The sequence below is a fragment of the Capricornis sumatraensis genome, chromosome 7, assembly GCF_032405125.1.
Source record: "Capricornis sumatraensis isolate serow.1 chromosome 7, serow.2, whole genome shotgun sequence".
Lineage (NCBI taxonomy): Eukaryota > Metazoa > Chordata > Mammalia > Artiodactyla > Bovidae > Capricornis > Capricornis sumatraensis.
The window spans coordinates 58,075,282-58,091,629 of record NC_091075.1 but is presented as its reverse complement, the minus strand read 5'-3'; the positions used below and the strand labels follow the sequence as shown (position 1 = coordinate 58,091,629).

The 16,348-nt window shown below is 37.2% G+C and overlaps 1 protein-coding gene across 1 annotated transcript in view; it reads left to right on the top strand.

The window, feature by feature from the left end:
* Positions 1 to 16,348, top strand: part of ARAP2 (ArfGAP with RhoGAP domain, ankyrin repeat and PH domain 2) — a 180,478-nt gene that overhangs the window by 20,674 nt on the left and 143,456 nt on the right. Inside the window, exons 6-7 of the mRNA XM_068974940.1 lie at positions 7,478 to 7,547; positions 14,632 to 14,752. Of these exons, the coding sequence (XP_068831041.1) occupies positions 7,478 to 7,547; positions 14,632 to 14,752 (191 nt within the window). The remainder of the gene's footprint in view (positions 1 to 7,477; positions 7,548 to 14,631; positions 14,753 to 16,348) is intronic.

The window sequence follows — 16,348 nt, the reverse complement described above, 5'->3', positions numbered from 1 at the left end:
TGGAAAATTGACAAGTCTCTGACCAGAGTGAAAGTGAAAGTCATTCAGTCGTGTTCGACTCTTTGTGTCCCCATGGACTAGTCCATGGAGTTCTCTAGGCCAGAATACTGGAGTAGGTAGCCTTTCCCTTCTCCAGGGGATCTTCCCAACCCAGGGATTGAACACAGGTCGTGGATTCTGTACCAGCTGAGCCACAAGAATACTGGAGTGGGTAGCCTATTCCTTCTCCCGCGGATCTTCCTGAATCGAGCCGGGGTCTCCTGCACTGGAGGCAGATTCTTTACCAATTGAGTTATCAGGGAAGCCCACACCTTTTGAACTTGAAGCTGAATCTTAAATCTCTGACAAAAAGTATTTTTTTATAGTGTAAGACTAGTTGGCCATTTCTCAAACCACACATCACTTGTGAAGAATGTGCCAAGCAAATAAAAAGTTTCCCAATTTTATCTGTAGTTTGAGGAGAAAATTCTTAGTTTTAGTGTTTATTAAAATAGCATAACTGTTTGTTTCAGTTAGTCTAGCTAGCAAAGTGAATGAAAATGTTGAAATCAGAAATTAGAATTGTCAGGCTATTGCTCTTTTCCTATGTGACTCAGTTTCTCAGAACCTCTGTATCCCACACATAAAAATGTAAGGTCAATTGCATTTCCACGAATCTTCTGATTCTCAGCCACCTGCCCTTCCTTTATAGTCTCTTCCAGAGTCACTTGTGTGTGTATCTCCTGAGACTCTGAAATTTTGTGAGTAAACTCGTTTTCCCTTCAATTTGATCTCTTGCAGGCTTAGCAGTCAGCTCTCTGAAACCTCCTGAGTTGGTTCCATCCCTTCTTGTGCTTTCCTGATTTCCTGATAACTGTTACATCTCTGTTCAATGTTAGTTTGTAGGTTTTTATTTATTTTTATTTGTTTTTTCATCCTTTGAGATTTTAGGAGAAGTAGAGATAAATGCAAACTTTTAAGTGGTCATCTTAGCTAGAAGCTGTTCAGTTGTTTTATTTATTTATTTTTACAGAGTATGACTCCATAAAATAGAGAGTTCTGAGTCTTTTAGCATAGTTTTACATATACCATGTCATGTAAGAACAAAACTCTTTGTAAATGTTATCAAAACTGTGAGTCACACATTGAAATTCATCCTTTATCATTGACTTCTACAAGTCCTTTTGGCACTTGAGATTTTACGTTAAAATTTCTTTTTTCCTCATTTAAAGCAGAGATGGAAGCTGGGATTTTAGAAATTTTTTTTTTTTTTGGTCTCAACTCATTTTGGTTCATTGGAGAAGGCAATGGCACCCCACTCCATTAATCTTGCCTGGCAAATCCCATGGATGGAGAAGCCTGGTAGGCTGCAGTCCATGGGGTTGCGAAGAGTCGGACATGACTGAGTGACTTCACTTTCACTTTTCACTTTCATGCATTGGAGAAGGAAATGGCAACCCACTCCAGTGTTCTTGTCTGGAGAATCCCGGGAATGTTGGAGCCTGGTGGGCTGGCGTCTGTGGAGTTGGACAGAGTCGGACACAACTGAAGTGACTTAGCAGCAGCAGCGTTTTGTTTCGTATTTTCTTGGAAACAGTCATTTTGGTTTGCTTAAAAGTGAAGAAATGCACTTTAGAAATACACGCTAGAATAGAAAAGTGCTGAATATTTATAGAAATATAATTCCTTGGATGGGTATCTATAAAATACTTTATACTAATACTGCAGGATTTGAAAGCTTTGTACCTAAGAGCTATGAGATAAAATGATTAGCTAAATTAAAAACGAGTAGTTAAATAAAAATCTGAATTTTTGGAAATTGTACAAAAAGTATTGAGTCTAGTTAGGGTTAGAGCAGAAAATAAGATAAAATATGCATAGGCTTCTTCAGCATTATGTAAACAAGGCAGGTGAATCTGAAACAGCATATTTATGATATCTTTTTCTTAGATATTTTTGAAATAATTGAAAAGTATGTTTGTGATGATTAATAAAAGTCATACATTTTGACTTAGTTACTTTTCAGTTGTGTGATATTTAAAAATGACAATTTGGTAGCCTTTACCACTTTAATGTCATTGGTTAGCATACTGATCCAATTTTTAAAGAGTTAAAAGATACATTAAAAAAAAAATAAAAACCTTGCTGGCACTTCAGATTAAAATTAAATAGGAGTGCCTTTATGTAAGTACTTCATAGAGATTTAATTGTTTGTATATACACGGTTGTTTAAAAAGAACTTTTAAAATACAGTTTTTGAGACAACAAAAACCAACACCAGGTGGCGAGACTGTATTTAAGATAGCAGTTGAAACTTTACACCAGCTGCCCTACCAGAACTCAAGGGAAGAGCTTATAGAAATCAATAATACTGCACCTACCTTATAAATTATTGTAAAAAAAACTTCTCAAAGCAATGTTTTCCTTTAGGATCCTAACAACAAAATAGTATAAAACCTAGACTAATAGTTTTCCTGTCTGCTTTAACCTATTTTCCTGAAGAAATTCTGAAGTACTTTGCAGAATTGAACTCACGTATCAAATGGGTGGAGGTCAAATGTTACTGCGACCTGAAGAAATATGAAGGTGCTTTGCTGTAAAAATGTACCAGCATCTGTTTTGTGTAGTTGTTATGAGCACAGATTTAGGGACCAGACTGCCTGAATTTTCTTCATAGAAATGATCTTTATTAATTGTGTGACTTGGGCAAATTATTTAACCTGCCAGTCCTTCAGTGCCTTCATCTGTAAAATGGGAATATTTTTGCCTCTTATGGTTGTTTGGAGGATTAAATGAATTAATATTTATGTATATCTTGCTACAGTGTCTAGAACAAAGCACTATATAAGTGTTTGCTATTTTTATTAAGATTATTGTGCCAGATAAGTTCTTTATTGGCTGAGGTTTTAAAATCTGTGTGTATATTAATCAGTATTTCAGATATAATTTGTGTCATGTGATGGTAGGAACACAGATTAAAGTGACATTGTTTTTATATCTTGTCTTTTTCAACATTAACTAAATGTTAATTAAAATTTAAGGGAAAGGTATAAGTTATGTTAGAGAAAGCTTTTAAAGTACTTTAGCAACCTCTAATTGTCTGTAATAGATCAATTTTACATACTTACCCTGGAATTAGTTGCTGGATATTAAGTAGACTTTTATAAATATATGAGAAATATTTAATTCTTACACAAAAAAGATAATTCTTAAAAATCAACTTTTCATGACTTTCTTTTTAAATTTAAAGTTGTATTGACATTTAGAAACATAGTGCATCTTAAGCTCTCCCTTTTATGCAGTTGAAATTTTGATTGAATTGTAGAGTTTGCCAGTTCAAATCCAAGTGTCCATTTGGCAGAAAGGGGACTTATATTGTGAGATAGTATCTAAGTACAAGTTCTTATCTTTAACCAATTGGTAGAATTTAGTATTGAAGTTCACATGCAGAAAATAGCTAATTTAATGTTGACACATTTAATGCATAAAATAGATTATATGTGTAATTTTAGAAACATTTATTAATTTTCATCTTTAAATAGGAAGATACAAAATGCACATACCTTAAAGAATATATTTTAAAAAGATGTAACTGTGAAATGTATTTTAAAATTACATGGGAATATTGATGAATTACAAAGTTTTTGTCAGAAAAATCTGATCTTTAGTATTTGAAAAGAACAAAAAAAGAAATTAAGGATAAAGTGGTTTAGTTAGTAATTTATTTTCTCTATCCATAAAATGAGAATTTGAGGAAGCATCTTACAATGAGAAATACATTTATTTGTTATTCTATGCACTAGATATTGACCATATTTTATATGCTAAAAACTGGTAGTCGTTGGTTTTACATTGATTAAAAAAACATGGTTTCTGTGCTCAAGAATCTCTGTATCTATTGAATAGTATGGGAGATGGAGGACACAAAATAAATGTATAATTGAAAATTCTCCTAAGTGCCGTTAAGTAAAGAAATGGAGCCAAAGGCCAAAGGAACCTGAAGGATTTGTGTTACTCAATGGTGACCACTTAGGGGAATGACTTTTGAGCTGAGATCTCAAGGACAAGCCAGCCATGTGAGGAGCAGGCAGCATTTTCTTGGCATATGGGAAGGCAGGCTGCAAGACAAAAAAGAGTCTAGAGAGAGGAGACAGTATGGTTGGAAGACAGTGTCCACAGAATAGGTACCCACAGATTTGATGCCTGGCTGGATGAATGAATGATAATAGAAGTAATGTTTCAATGGTAGGATTGCAAAGTGGCTGTCTTCAACTACAAAACAGTTGATTTTTCAGCTGCCACACTCTCATTCCATGTCATTGTGGGCTGGGATTTGTCTTATTTACCTGATCTTTCATAGCTTATTAGACAGATTTAACCTTTATACTGTATAGTACAGCAGCGATTAGAAGCAAAGGATTTAGAGACATATCTAATCCTTTAGATACACATCTCACAGCATCTTAAAAACAGTGCTAAGTGAAAAAAAGTGAGAAACAATGAGATCTATAGCACCATGCCATTTATGTAAATTAAAAATACATGTTTTGTGAACTTATGGCTAGTGGGAGGAAGGCATAGTTAGGGAGTTTGAAATGGACATGTATGCACCGCTGTATTTGAAAGGGATAACAAATAAGGACCTGCTATATAGCACATGGGACTTAGAGCACATGGGACTCTGCTGAATGTTATGTGGCAACCTGGATGGGAGGGGAGTTTGGGGGAGAATGGCTATATGTGTATGTATGGCTGAGTCCCTTTGTTGTTCACCTGAAACTACCATAACATTGTTAATCAGCTAAACCCCAATACAAAATAAAAAGGTAAAAAAAAAATATTGGGTTAAAATGGCTGAACCCACCTGGTAGCTGAGAAAATCAAACTGGTTGGAGTATCTTATGAGTTGAGTCTCTCAAGAGGCCGAGGTTTTGGTTGACTTTCTTCAGAGACTTTCTTCAGAAAGCCAGGTATTAAGTGTGTTCTTTGTAGTCAGTGCCTAAGAGGAGAAATGTAGCTAGGCATGCGGTAGCATCTCTGACTGGTCTCTGAGCTGTTTGCCCTCCCTCTTCCCCTACTCATTTTCCTGGATGATGCCTCAGACCTCAAACTGTCTGGAATTCTAAGAAAATTTTAAGTCCAAGTGACTGCAACTAAACAATCTTAAACAGGGTAAAGTAGGTTCTAAACTCTTCTTACTCTGCTTTGGCAGGTTTTGAAACTCTGAATCTAACTCTGAGGTTTCAGAAGTTTTCCTGCCTTCTGCCAGCCTTTCTTTTAAAATACACTGATTATTTGAGTGCTGGTCAGTTGAGGTTTTACTTGTCATCTTGCTGTTTTGCTAAGGGGACATTTGCTTAATCATGTCACTCTTTTATTCAACAGATTGTTTTTTAGTGCCATTTTTGTCTGTGTTAGTTGCTGATCATATAGTGGCAAATGAAATATCCTTGGACTTTGTCCTTGTAAAGCGTTTAAGAACTGGTGTGGGAGACAGACATTAAGCAACTCAACAAACATAACTACAGACTGTGTTAAGTGCAGCGAGGAAAAGGAGAGGGTGCTTTCAGAGAATAACTTTGTGATTTGCTTTGGATTGGTTCTCAGGGGAGGAATGTCCGTGTGGGTGGTTAAGTGGAACTCTGAAAGATAAGGAGTAGTTAGCCAATGAATTAGAGGGGTAATGGAAGGTCTAAGGCCTTTATCTCCTACAGATGTTGATTATTTTTATTCTAAAATGGGAGATTATATGCACTACTGAACTCTGCTGCTGCTAAGTCGCTTCAGTGGTGTCCGACTCTGTGCGACCCCATGGACTGTGGCCTACCAGGCTCCTCCACCCATGGAATTTTCCAGGCAAGAGTAGTGGAGTGGGGTGCCGTTGCCTTCACTAGTTTACTACTATTCAGCATGTAAGATGGGCAGACGCCTGACACAAAATCTTGATTTCTTGAGTTAGTGTTGAGATTGTGTGGGAGGGAGGGTGTCTAGTTACCTGCCTTTAAGTGTGACAGATCAACATGAAATGAGCTAAGTGATTTTATTCAATGTATAATTATTGTGTATTTGCTTAGTATTTCTTTACCTTGTAACTCTTAATGCTGGCAATTTGAAGAACCTTTGGGTCTGTGAAGAAAGTAAAAACCAACACTGTCGGATGTTGCAAGGTTAAGAGAACACATGGCACGCCAAGAGAAGTTAAAAAGCAGCAGAACATTGAGGGAATAAGCTGGAAAGAACAAGGTAGTTGGTTGTGGTTATATAATTTTAAGGTCTTGTCATAGTCTTACGCTTATGTGACAATGTTATCCACACCAGTGGATGTTGAAATTTCTCTCAGATCAATTTGCTCTAATTTTATCTAAGGAGAATAATTTGGCTAACGATCAACGTGGGCGGCTTGCTGTATTTCATTAGAGTAACAAGTGTGTGGGCTCAGGAAGTAGCCCGGAAGACAAGTTCTCCACACTTTGTGAAGTGCTTTTTCTATCTTTAAATCTTCTGAAAACCACAGAAAGTTATACAATTTCTTTAACTTAAATGTGTTAGAAAACTGCAAAAGGAAAAGGTAGAGCTGGTTATCCACTTAGTTTAGAGATGACTTTTAAAATAGGAAGTTAGTTTTTGTATATGATCTGTGATAAAGGCCAAAGGTATCTTGATTGTGTCAGTTCACGCTGAGTCATGTAGAGAATAGACAGTCAAAACCTTTAGGACTGTCTGACTTTGCTGAAAGGGACTGAGAAACAAAAACAAGCCCAAGTAGAAGTGGGTCTTCAGTTTTCCCTTATATAGTCAGGATGATTTTTTTTTTTCTCCTTTATGCCTAAATAGAGAACATACGATGACATAATTTTGCTTTGCTTCTCTAGTCAACAACCATTTCAAACTGCATTTGCCTTTCATATGGTTCTTTTTCTCAAAATGTTAATGTTTCAGCGAATTTTGGATGATTGCAAATGATTCTCTATATTTAGATAGGGCCTTTTCAGCTTATTTGATCAGAATTAAATATGTCTATGTAAATCCAATTGACAAAGCTTTGTTATTTTAGCAAAACATTATTAATGCTCCAAAGCAGAGATTTAAAAACTAAGAGAAAATGTTATAATCTTAATGAAAGATAAAAATTCTTATTGTCAATGCTTTCACCTTGAAAGGATATGATGTGATGATCAAATTTTTGTCCACACTTTGTTTTCCACTTAACCTTATAGTTGTGGGGATGACGCTGTAAGTTACATGGTAAAAAATGATGACCCTGTTAGAGGTATCCTTTTTAAAAACACCTAGGTCAGCTGATTAGAAGGTGTCATTGTATGCATTGTCTTTCCTTTGTACCATGGCCTAAACTGCATCGTCACAGCCTATTGTTTTCTTTACTGTTTTAACAGCAGCAAATAGGAATGTACTGAAACACAGTTATGTTACAAATGCATTTAAAATCCAAGTTCATGGTTCTTAAAAATGTGAAATGACAATTTCATGTATTTTACAGAAAACGCATGTTTCAGAAGAGATGGGTGAAATTTGATGGCCTTAGCATTTCTTATTACAATAATGATAAGGTAAGTATATTTTACAGTTTTAAAAGATTGTCCTGTGTGTGCTGAATTTATTTCAATAAACTAAGCACATGATTTGATCTTTAGGTGTTGGATTATCAAGATGAAAATAATTTGCATAGGGTAAAACACTTAACTCTTTTCACAGGTTAACTTTTTCGTGGTGCATAAAAACTTACGTATCTAACAATTATTTGTGGAGAATCTCCTGCAAACTACTAGAATTGCTATAGATGATATACAGATGTATAGGAAATTGCCTTCATTTTAGGTAGCACTAAGAATGTTTAGAAAACAATACCACAAAGGAGAAGTTACTTTGTTCTCTAGAAGGGCTATGAAGGAACCAAGGAATGCTTTTTGCATGAGATTTTTAATGGCCATGAATTTTGAAGAAAGAGGAGTTTGTACGTAGAGTAAACAGAAAGAACAGGACTTGATAGCTGATAGAATGAGTTGCCCAGATTCTTTGATGGGAAAATAGTGTATGTGAGGGAGACTAATAGCTGATGAAGCTGAGAAGGTTGGGTTTGGAGTTCCAGCTCATTGAAAATCTTAAAGTGCAAGGGCTTAAAATGTATTCTTTAAGCAGTTGAATCTTAATGACATGTACTGTTTTCATCAGGTGCTTCTTCATTAGGTCTGAGAATGTCTTTATTCTTAAGAGCTGTAGATGGAGATATTTTGGAGTGAAGTGTCATGAAACCTGAAAATGTCTCAAATTTACCTCTCTCTATATACTTTATATACATTTATATATTATAGATGTATATGTATATGCACACATGCATAGTTAGGTAAAACAAAAAAGTTGCAATGTTAACAAATGTCAAATTGAGGTAGAGGTTATGAATGTTCATTGTACTAATCTTTCAACTTCTATGTGTTTGAAAATTTCTGCAAATAAAAAGTTGGTACTGATAAATATAACTGATTTTTTTGTTAGATAAAATCATATAATTTTATAATCTTAACTTTACATTCTTTTACTATATAAACAACAGTTAACCACATTCTCTTATTTAAAGTTTATAGTCTAACATCATCTTTTCATTAGAGATTTTTCACTGCCTTATATTGGTGTTATTTCTGGCTTGAACATTGAGGTAGATTCCTTTTCATATATCGATTCTTCAGTGCTACAGGATGAAGAGCATAAGCTTTTAGAAAGAAAGTAATACACTGCTGCTGTTGCTGCTGTTAAGTCGCTTCAGTCGTGTCTGACTCTGTGTGACCCCATAGACGGCAGCCCACCAGGCTCCGCCGTCCCTGGGATTCTCCAGGCAAGAACACTGGAGTGGGTTGCCATTTCCTTCTCCAATGCATGAAATTGAAAAGTGAAAGTGAAGTCACTGAGTCGTGTCCAACTCTCAGCGACCCCATGGACTGCAGCCTACCAGGCTCCTCCGTCCATGGGATTTTCCAGGCAAGAGTACTGGAGTGGGGTGCCATTGCCTTCTCCAAGTAATACACACTGCATGCTAAAACACAAAGGATAGCAGGAAGTTTAGAGAAGTGTTCATTGGTTTTACTTTGCAGGGATCACTATAAACCATCAAGTAGGTTTAAACATACCTCTTTAATGTTTGCAGGATGATGAGATGAATATTTGTAAATGCTAGTTTTCTACCTTAGCTGCTGTTTTTAGTTTGCTTGTTGATTTGAATATCCAGGCAATTTCTGTAATGTAGGGTGGTTATAATGTACTCTCTGTACCTGATGCAATCTCACCCCTGGTTTTCTTCATCACCTGTGCCCTTCTCTGATTTGCTTGAAATGAGGAAGTAAACTATTCAGAAGTGAGGCAGGCTTCCCTGTCATCAGGCTTATTATCCCCTTCTGGGGGAGAGAATGTCTAGTATCTCTGACCAGCCAGATTCATTCTATCCTTTAAAAGCTCATCTCAACTGCATTGAGGAGATGAGCACCTACCCACCTTGATGCAATAAAGATGATGCAGCCTTGGCTTGAAATCGAGATAAAAAGTTCATGATGAAACAAATTATAGGGATTGCTATGGTGGTCCTGTGTTTTGGATTCCATGCTCTCAATGCCAAGGGCCTGGGTTTGATCCATGGTTGGGGAGCTAAGATCCTAAGCCATGTGGTATGGCCAAAATCTCTCTATATATACATATATATATATGTATATGTATATGTATATGTGTATATATATATTACAAATTCTTTAGCTTCACATTAAAATTTTTAAAAATGTTAAATTGTTTCCTATGGCATTTTGTTCCTTTGCTATTCAGATGATTGGTGTCATGTTGGCAAAAGGACCCCAAGACAACTAGATTAGGTGTTTCCTAAAAGGAGATGTGGTTTCTGTTGTGACCCTTCTGGCTGAAGGGCTGGATTGGTGGACTGGGAAGAGAGGACTGTAAGGCCAGTGGAAAGGGCACAGGTGGGGCCATAGCTGCCATCTCAGCTGGGTGTGGAGTTTTCATTGTCCTGAGCACCTATGAGTTGGGTCTTTCAGTGTTCTTTTTTTTTAGGAATCTATCTTTTCACTGTAGTGGCTGTTTGTTGCAGTGTGCTTTTTATTTTAGGAATCTATCTTTTCACTGTAGTGGCTGTTTATTGCAGTGTGCGGGCTTTGCATTGTGGTGGCTTCTCATGTTGCAGAGCATGGGCTCTAGGGCATGTGGGCTTCAGTAGTTGTGGCACTTGGGCTCACTAGTTGCAGCTCCAGGGCTCTTGAGCACAGGGTCACTAGCTGTGGCACATGAACTTAATTGCTCTGTGACATGTGAGGTCTTCCTGGGCCAGGGATCGAATCCGTGTCTCCTGCATTGGCAGGCAGATTCTTCATCACTGAGCCGCCAGGGAAGCCCCTTCCAGCGTTTAAATATACACTTGAGGGGCATGTGGCCGGGCTTTCAGGAGGTAGTTTGCAGAGTTGCCTATTCCCTTAGTTTTCTTCTGCTTTTCTCAGTGCCACTCAATCATGTCTCAGCAAGGCCTTTTCAATTGTATTACTGAAAATGGCATCATCCCAGCAGGTTTGATATCTTGTCACCTGCCAAGAGATCTGACTCACCCTTCGCTCACTCAGCTGTGGGCAGAATTGCCCCGTGGTCCTTTCATTGTCTGCAAGTGGTAGATAAATGACAAACTTGACCTAAATATCTGTGTGTTATAGGCTCCGGGGATGCTTTAGAATTTCTTTCCTTCAGGAAAATTTTACACTCTGAAAAACACAGTCATTTTGAGCCTGGTGTCATTTCTTTTTTTCCCCCTCTGTATTGTCTTTATCGTGTGCTGGAAGAAAAATGTAAAGTCTCCTCTACAGTGTTAAAAAATTTCGAGCTTGATCTTGATAATTCATAATAGTTATAAGTGAGCCTTTAGAGAAACTGCAGCTTCCTAAAGTTCAAGTGACATAGTACTTTGCTTCTTAAGTACATTTTGATCACTTCTGGGGGAATCATTTTTCTATTACTCTTCTATAAGTACTGACCTGTTAACATTATTGTAGATATGGGGGTGAGGAGTTATGGAATTAAAAAAAGGAATTAAAAAAAATTAAGGAATTAAAAAAAATTATCTAAAGAGATTTAGTGGAAGGAAAATCTCCTTTTAAAAATTCCTATGTGTTTCCCTACAAATCCGCTTGACTTTTCTCTACTGAAAAATTGGTTAATGGTAAAATTTTATTCAACAAATAGTTAATTATCTCATTAGAGATATGTATTTTATAAACTCATCTAATTCTTAGGCAAACTGCAGCTTGAGAATGGACCACCTAGAAGTGATAAATGCTTTTGAATACTCTGAATATTTCATTATCTGGTCTCAGCCAGTACAAACTTACAGTCAGATAGACCCTTCCACTGTTCCAAGGGTGCTGGGCCCCTTCACATCTCTCAGGCTGCCTGACAGTGGAGAGATAGTCTCTCCCTCCTATCAATTCCTGGAGCCCTTAGTAGTCCAGTACAGCTTGGTACCTGCCTGTATTTATTGAATTTTTCTTTGCTAAACCAGTCATGTCATGTCTGTCTGTGCAGGGACTTTTTTCAACAGTATCAGGGTACAGCTGTGAAAAACTTGGGCATATCTTTTCATGTAGTCTCACCTATATGGTTTTGCTCTTCCCTCTGAATCCATTAGACATTACAGTCCATGAAAATCCTGTGCAAACTTCAAGGCCCATCTTGTTCATCTTCATGAATCTTTCCTTTATTCTCTCCAACTATGGCATTTGAACAATAATATGCAGGAAAAGTGAGAAGGAACACTAGCTGAAAGTAGGGAAGCAAATCAGGAGACTGTGAAGTAAATCAGGCATTAATTTATCAGGATGTGGCTATATAGGCCAGTGGAAGTAGTGAAAAATAAGTTTAGAAAAATACTGAAAATGAGCTGTCAGAGTTTGTATAATTGTGATTGATTGGGCATAAGATTCATTCATTCAGAAAATATACAATACTGATTATGTGAAAGGTGATGAAGGAAATAGAACTATGATGCACAGTCAGTTTAGAAAGACTGTATTAATCAGATGATCACAAGTAAATATAAAGATCATCATTTAAATTAGAGTTAGTAATTGTTATAGAGGAAGAGCACGGGTTCCTATTAAATTAAGGCTTTCTTCCTGGGTCAGGATGAAGGGCCTGAGAGAAAAGCCGAGTTGGAGGACTTTTTTCAGGAATATAAATTCCTTGGTGGCTCAGAGGTTAATGCGTCTGCCTGCAATGTGAGAGACCTGGGTTTGATCCCTGGGTCAGGAAGATCCCCTGGAGAAGGAAATGGCAACCCACTCCAGTATTCTTGCCTGGAGAATCCCATGGACGGAGGAGCTTGGTGGGCTACAGTCCACGGGGTCGCAAAGAGTCAGACACGACTGAGCGACTTCACTTTCATATGCTGAAACAGGAAAAGAAATGGAAGCAGTAAGTATGTGAAGATTCCTGTGTAAAGAGGTGCCTTGCAGAACAGAGTGTGTGGTGTCACTGGATTGAGCAGAACCATGATGTGTCAAGGAGCTTCAAGAAGGCTCATGTGACTAGAAAGAATCAGGAAGTGGCGGGGAGCAAGTTGACATTATAGCTGTAGGGGGGGACCAGAAGAGCAGCCCAAGTCAAAGGCTATTCTGTTGAAGACTGATTGACCAAGAAGTGATATCTTAATAGATCATTATAGATGAAGATAATTCAGTTTTAGAGTTTGAGGTGCTTAGGGGACAGTTAGAGGTACCATGGATGATGCAAAAATATGGGAGTGGAATGGATAGAAATAGACAAGGAATAGAGGAAGAGAGATTTTAGAATTCTCTGCATAAAATTGGTAGTTGAAATAGTAAGAAGGGATTTTTTTCCCTTAGGAAGAGAAGCTAAAACCCCCAAAATGGAAAATAAGGCGAAGAAAAAGTTACTCTGTAAGTACTTATTCCTTGACATCCCTCTCCTTTTTCTAGGAAGTTACCTCCTCATATTCCTAAATCACAGTTCAAATACCTTCCTTGATTTTGGCTACTTGAGAGTACAAAGGGACATCTTCAAGGCATTGTTATTGCAGATGGCATTAAAGATGATTAGGGTTTTGATGGATACATGAAGTCAAGGATCGGGGATAGAGGAAGACAGCAAAGAGGAAACTGTCAAATAACTAAGAGGGAATACCAGGAGAATATAGTGTATATCCTCAACTGGCAGAGGAGAAACCTCCCAGTAGACCTGCCTTACTGCTCACAGCAGCTGTCTTTTACTCATCTGATATGTATGGCTGGAGTTTGCTGCTGGGAGGAATATGAACATGATGCTTGTGCTCTGCATGGAGTGACTTAGTACGTTCTTTGCCTAACCAGTTGTTTCAGATCCTTGGGACTTGACTCAAAAGTAATCATTCCATGGATGCTGGAAAAGAATCGTAGAAGGAACCTTATTAAGCTCTCTTGACACCCAAGATATTTTGTAATGTGACCTTGATTTATATTTTCAGCCTCATCTATGTCCAGCTTCTTTTGATACTCAACACCTTTCATAATGTGGCCTTGATGGATGTTTTCTGCTTCATCTCTTTTGATTCTACACCGCAGCTCCTCTTACTTCTCTACTCGACACCTCTATTACTCAGTCTTTGCAGCCAGGATCCGCCACCGCCCCCCCACCCCCACCACCTCCTCACTTACCTATTTGGTTAACTTAAGGTTTCTTAAAGTCAGGTTCAGATGTCACTATTTCTGTGAAAATATGTCTGCTTTTTTGTAAGTAGAACTGAGAATTTTCATCTTTGAACTCTTTATTTCCCATAGTTTTTACTCACTTTTAAACTTGTCTCTCAGGTTAGTTTGTTTTTCTTTTGGCAGCTATTTGAATGTGAATGGAAAAGTACTCCTTGAATTTTTCTTTCCGACACAGGGCCCAGTCAATATTACATTGTTGGGAAGTAGTTGAAATTGTGGGATGCTTATTATGCCAAATGGTTTAGGGTGGTCCAGGAAAGCACAGACTGAGAAAGTCATTGAGAGTCTTAGGAATGACCTTCAAAATTGTAATGTGTATATACCTATTGCAAACAGCTGAATCCGTATCTTTTTATTCTTTAGCCCCTGGAGACTAAAAAGTGATGCAGTGTGAGATTAAGCTCTGCATCATCAGAGCGTTGAATAATAGGGTTAATTGATAGAATCCAGTAGTCTGGTTTCTTAGATAATATTCTTGCTTACAGTGTGTAGCAAGTGGTCTTGAAATGGTTCAGTTACAGTACCTGTAATGGCCAGCAGATGCCTGCAAACACCATAAAATCATTTTGACCAGACTGTTTTCAAAGAACATACTGCTGTTTTTCAGAACGATGTATTGCTATTCTAGAATGGTTGTTTGTAATGTGATTCATTGCCTAATTGCAGATGAAGAGAAAATTGAAAAGACATCTCACTTGGAAGAGACACTTAATATTTTCCTTTCTGGGGTATTAAGTGTATATGAGGATATATGCTGTTTGTATGTGATTTTTAAAAAGTTAGATTGAGATTATGAAAGAGCAGCACTTATAAATACCATGTCATTCTATTTTTGATCAAGGGAATGTTATCTTAATGTGTCTTCTCTGCGTATCTTTTCCTCTACCCAATACAGGAGAAGTATTCAAAAGGAATAATTCCCCTTTCTGCTATATCTACGGTACGAGTTCAAGGAGACAACAAATTTGAAGTTGTTACAACACAAAGAACTTTTGTTTTTAGAGTAGAAAAAGAAGGTAAGAGTCTTTCTTTATCCTTATAAAAATGTTCACATGAATTTCTTCCCAGTCAGAAATTTAATAAACAAGCTAGAAATGGCAGGCAATCTTTAAATATGTTATTTTAAAATAATTTACATTGTCTGTTAGTTTTTGAAGGCTATAATATCAAAACATAAACAAGATGACAAGTCAGTGTTGTTTGTTCACTGTTCTTTGATGCAACAACTATTTAGGGTAGATCTACTGAGTGCCAAGCACTCTTCTAAGTTTGGGGTGTAGAGCAATGAGAAAAGCAGACAAAAATCTCTGCTTTTATGGAGCTAACGTTTAGCTGTTGATAATGCAAAGTAGTTATTTAAGGTGGAAAACAACAATTGAAAGATTGGTTTTGTAAACTTTATCTGTGGCTGATTTTAACTGAACATGTAGGAATAGTAACCATTCTAATACAGATTTTAGAGCATCTTTTCTATTCCTTGAGTTCCCCCCACCCCCCCACCATGTGTCATCCTATGGGTCAGTTAATGGCTAAAATTGATCTAAAAATGACATGTGGTTTGTGGATGGAGTCTTTTCTTTTTTGGAAGGGTGCAGGAGAGGTAGAGATAGGGGAGTTAAAAGTTCTCTGTTGTAACTTTGACTGTCAATATATCAGTACAGTAAACCTCACTGCTCTTAAATAATATAGATAAGGCCATCGTCATTACCTAAAGCATTAGATTTTAAAGCCTTTTTTCATTTTAATGTAGATAATAACTTGATTTTTAAAAGTACTTCTTGGTACTTAACTATTTGAATATTGGTGACCTGGAAAAATTACTGAATATGTGGTATTTGCTAAAAGCTTCATTTTCAAAATAGTCTTATGAGGTTCATAGGTATTACAGTTAGTATCCTATTTTATACATAAAGAACAATACTAGCTATTATGGGACTATATTTGTCTTTTATAAATTGCTAGATTCCTTGAACATATGTCAATGCATGGCATATAGAACACATTCAGTAAATATTATATGTCACTGAAAAGCTTCCATTATTACTTTAGATATTCAGTAAATGGATATGTCCCAATGCTGTTCACACTGGAGCCACATTTTTTCAGACTGTGAGTCACTCACTTCCATTTATGAGATCAACTTAGTGGTTTCAGATGGTGTCCTCCAAAGCCCCCCAAACAAAAACCAAACAAACATGGAATAGAATAAGGAGTATCAAAGTGCAGTGCCTACTGCAAGGGTATCATACTGTGAAACATACATGAATATATGTATCATACTGTGTATTGTAAATAATGCCCAGGTGTAATGTAAAAGTGTTTCTCACTTGACTTGATCTTCAAAAAAAGTCACGAACTATCGCTTGGAGTCAAGGTTGGCAAGCTGGCCTGTAACCTAAATCTGGCCCACTGCTTGTATTTGTAAATACTATCTTACTAGTCCCCAGACCGGAGAAGGCAATGGCAACTCACTCCAACGTTCTTGCCTGGAGAATCCCAGGGATGGGGGAGCCTGGTGAGCTGCCGTATATGGGGTCGCACAGAGTCGGATACGACTGAAGCAACTTAGCAGTAGCAGCAGCAGTCCCCGGACACTTTAATTCATTTACATG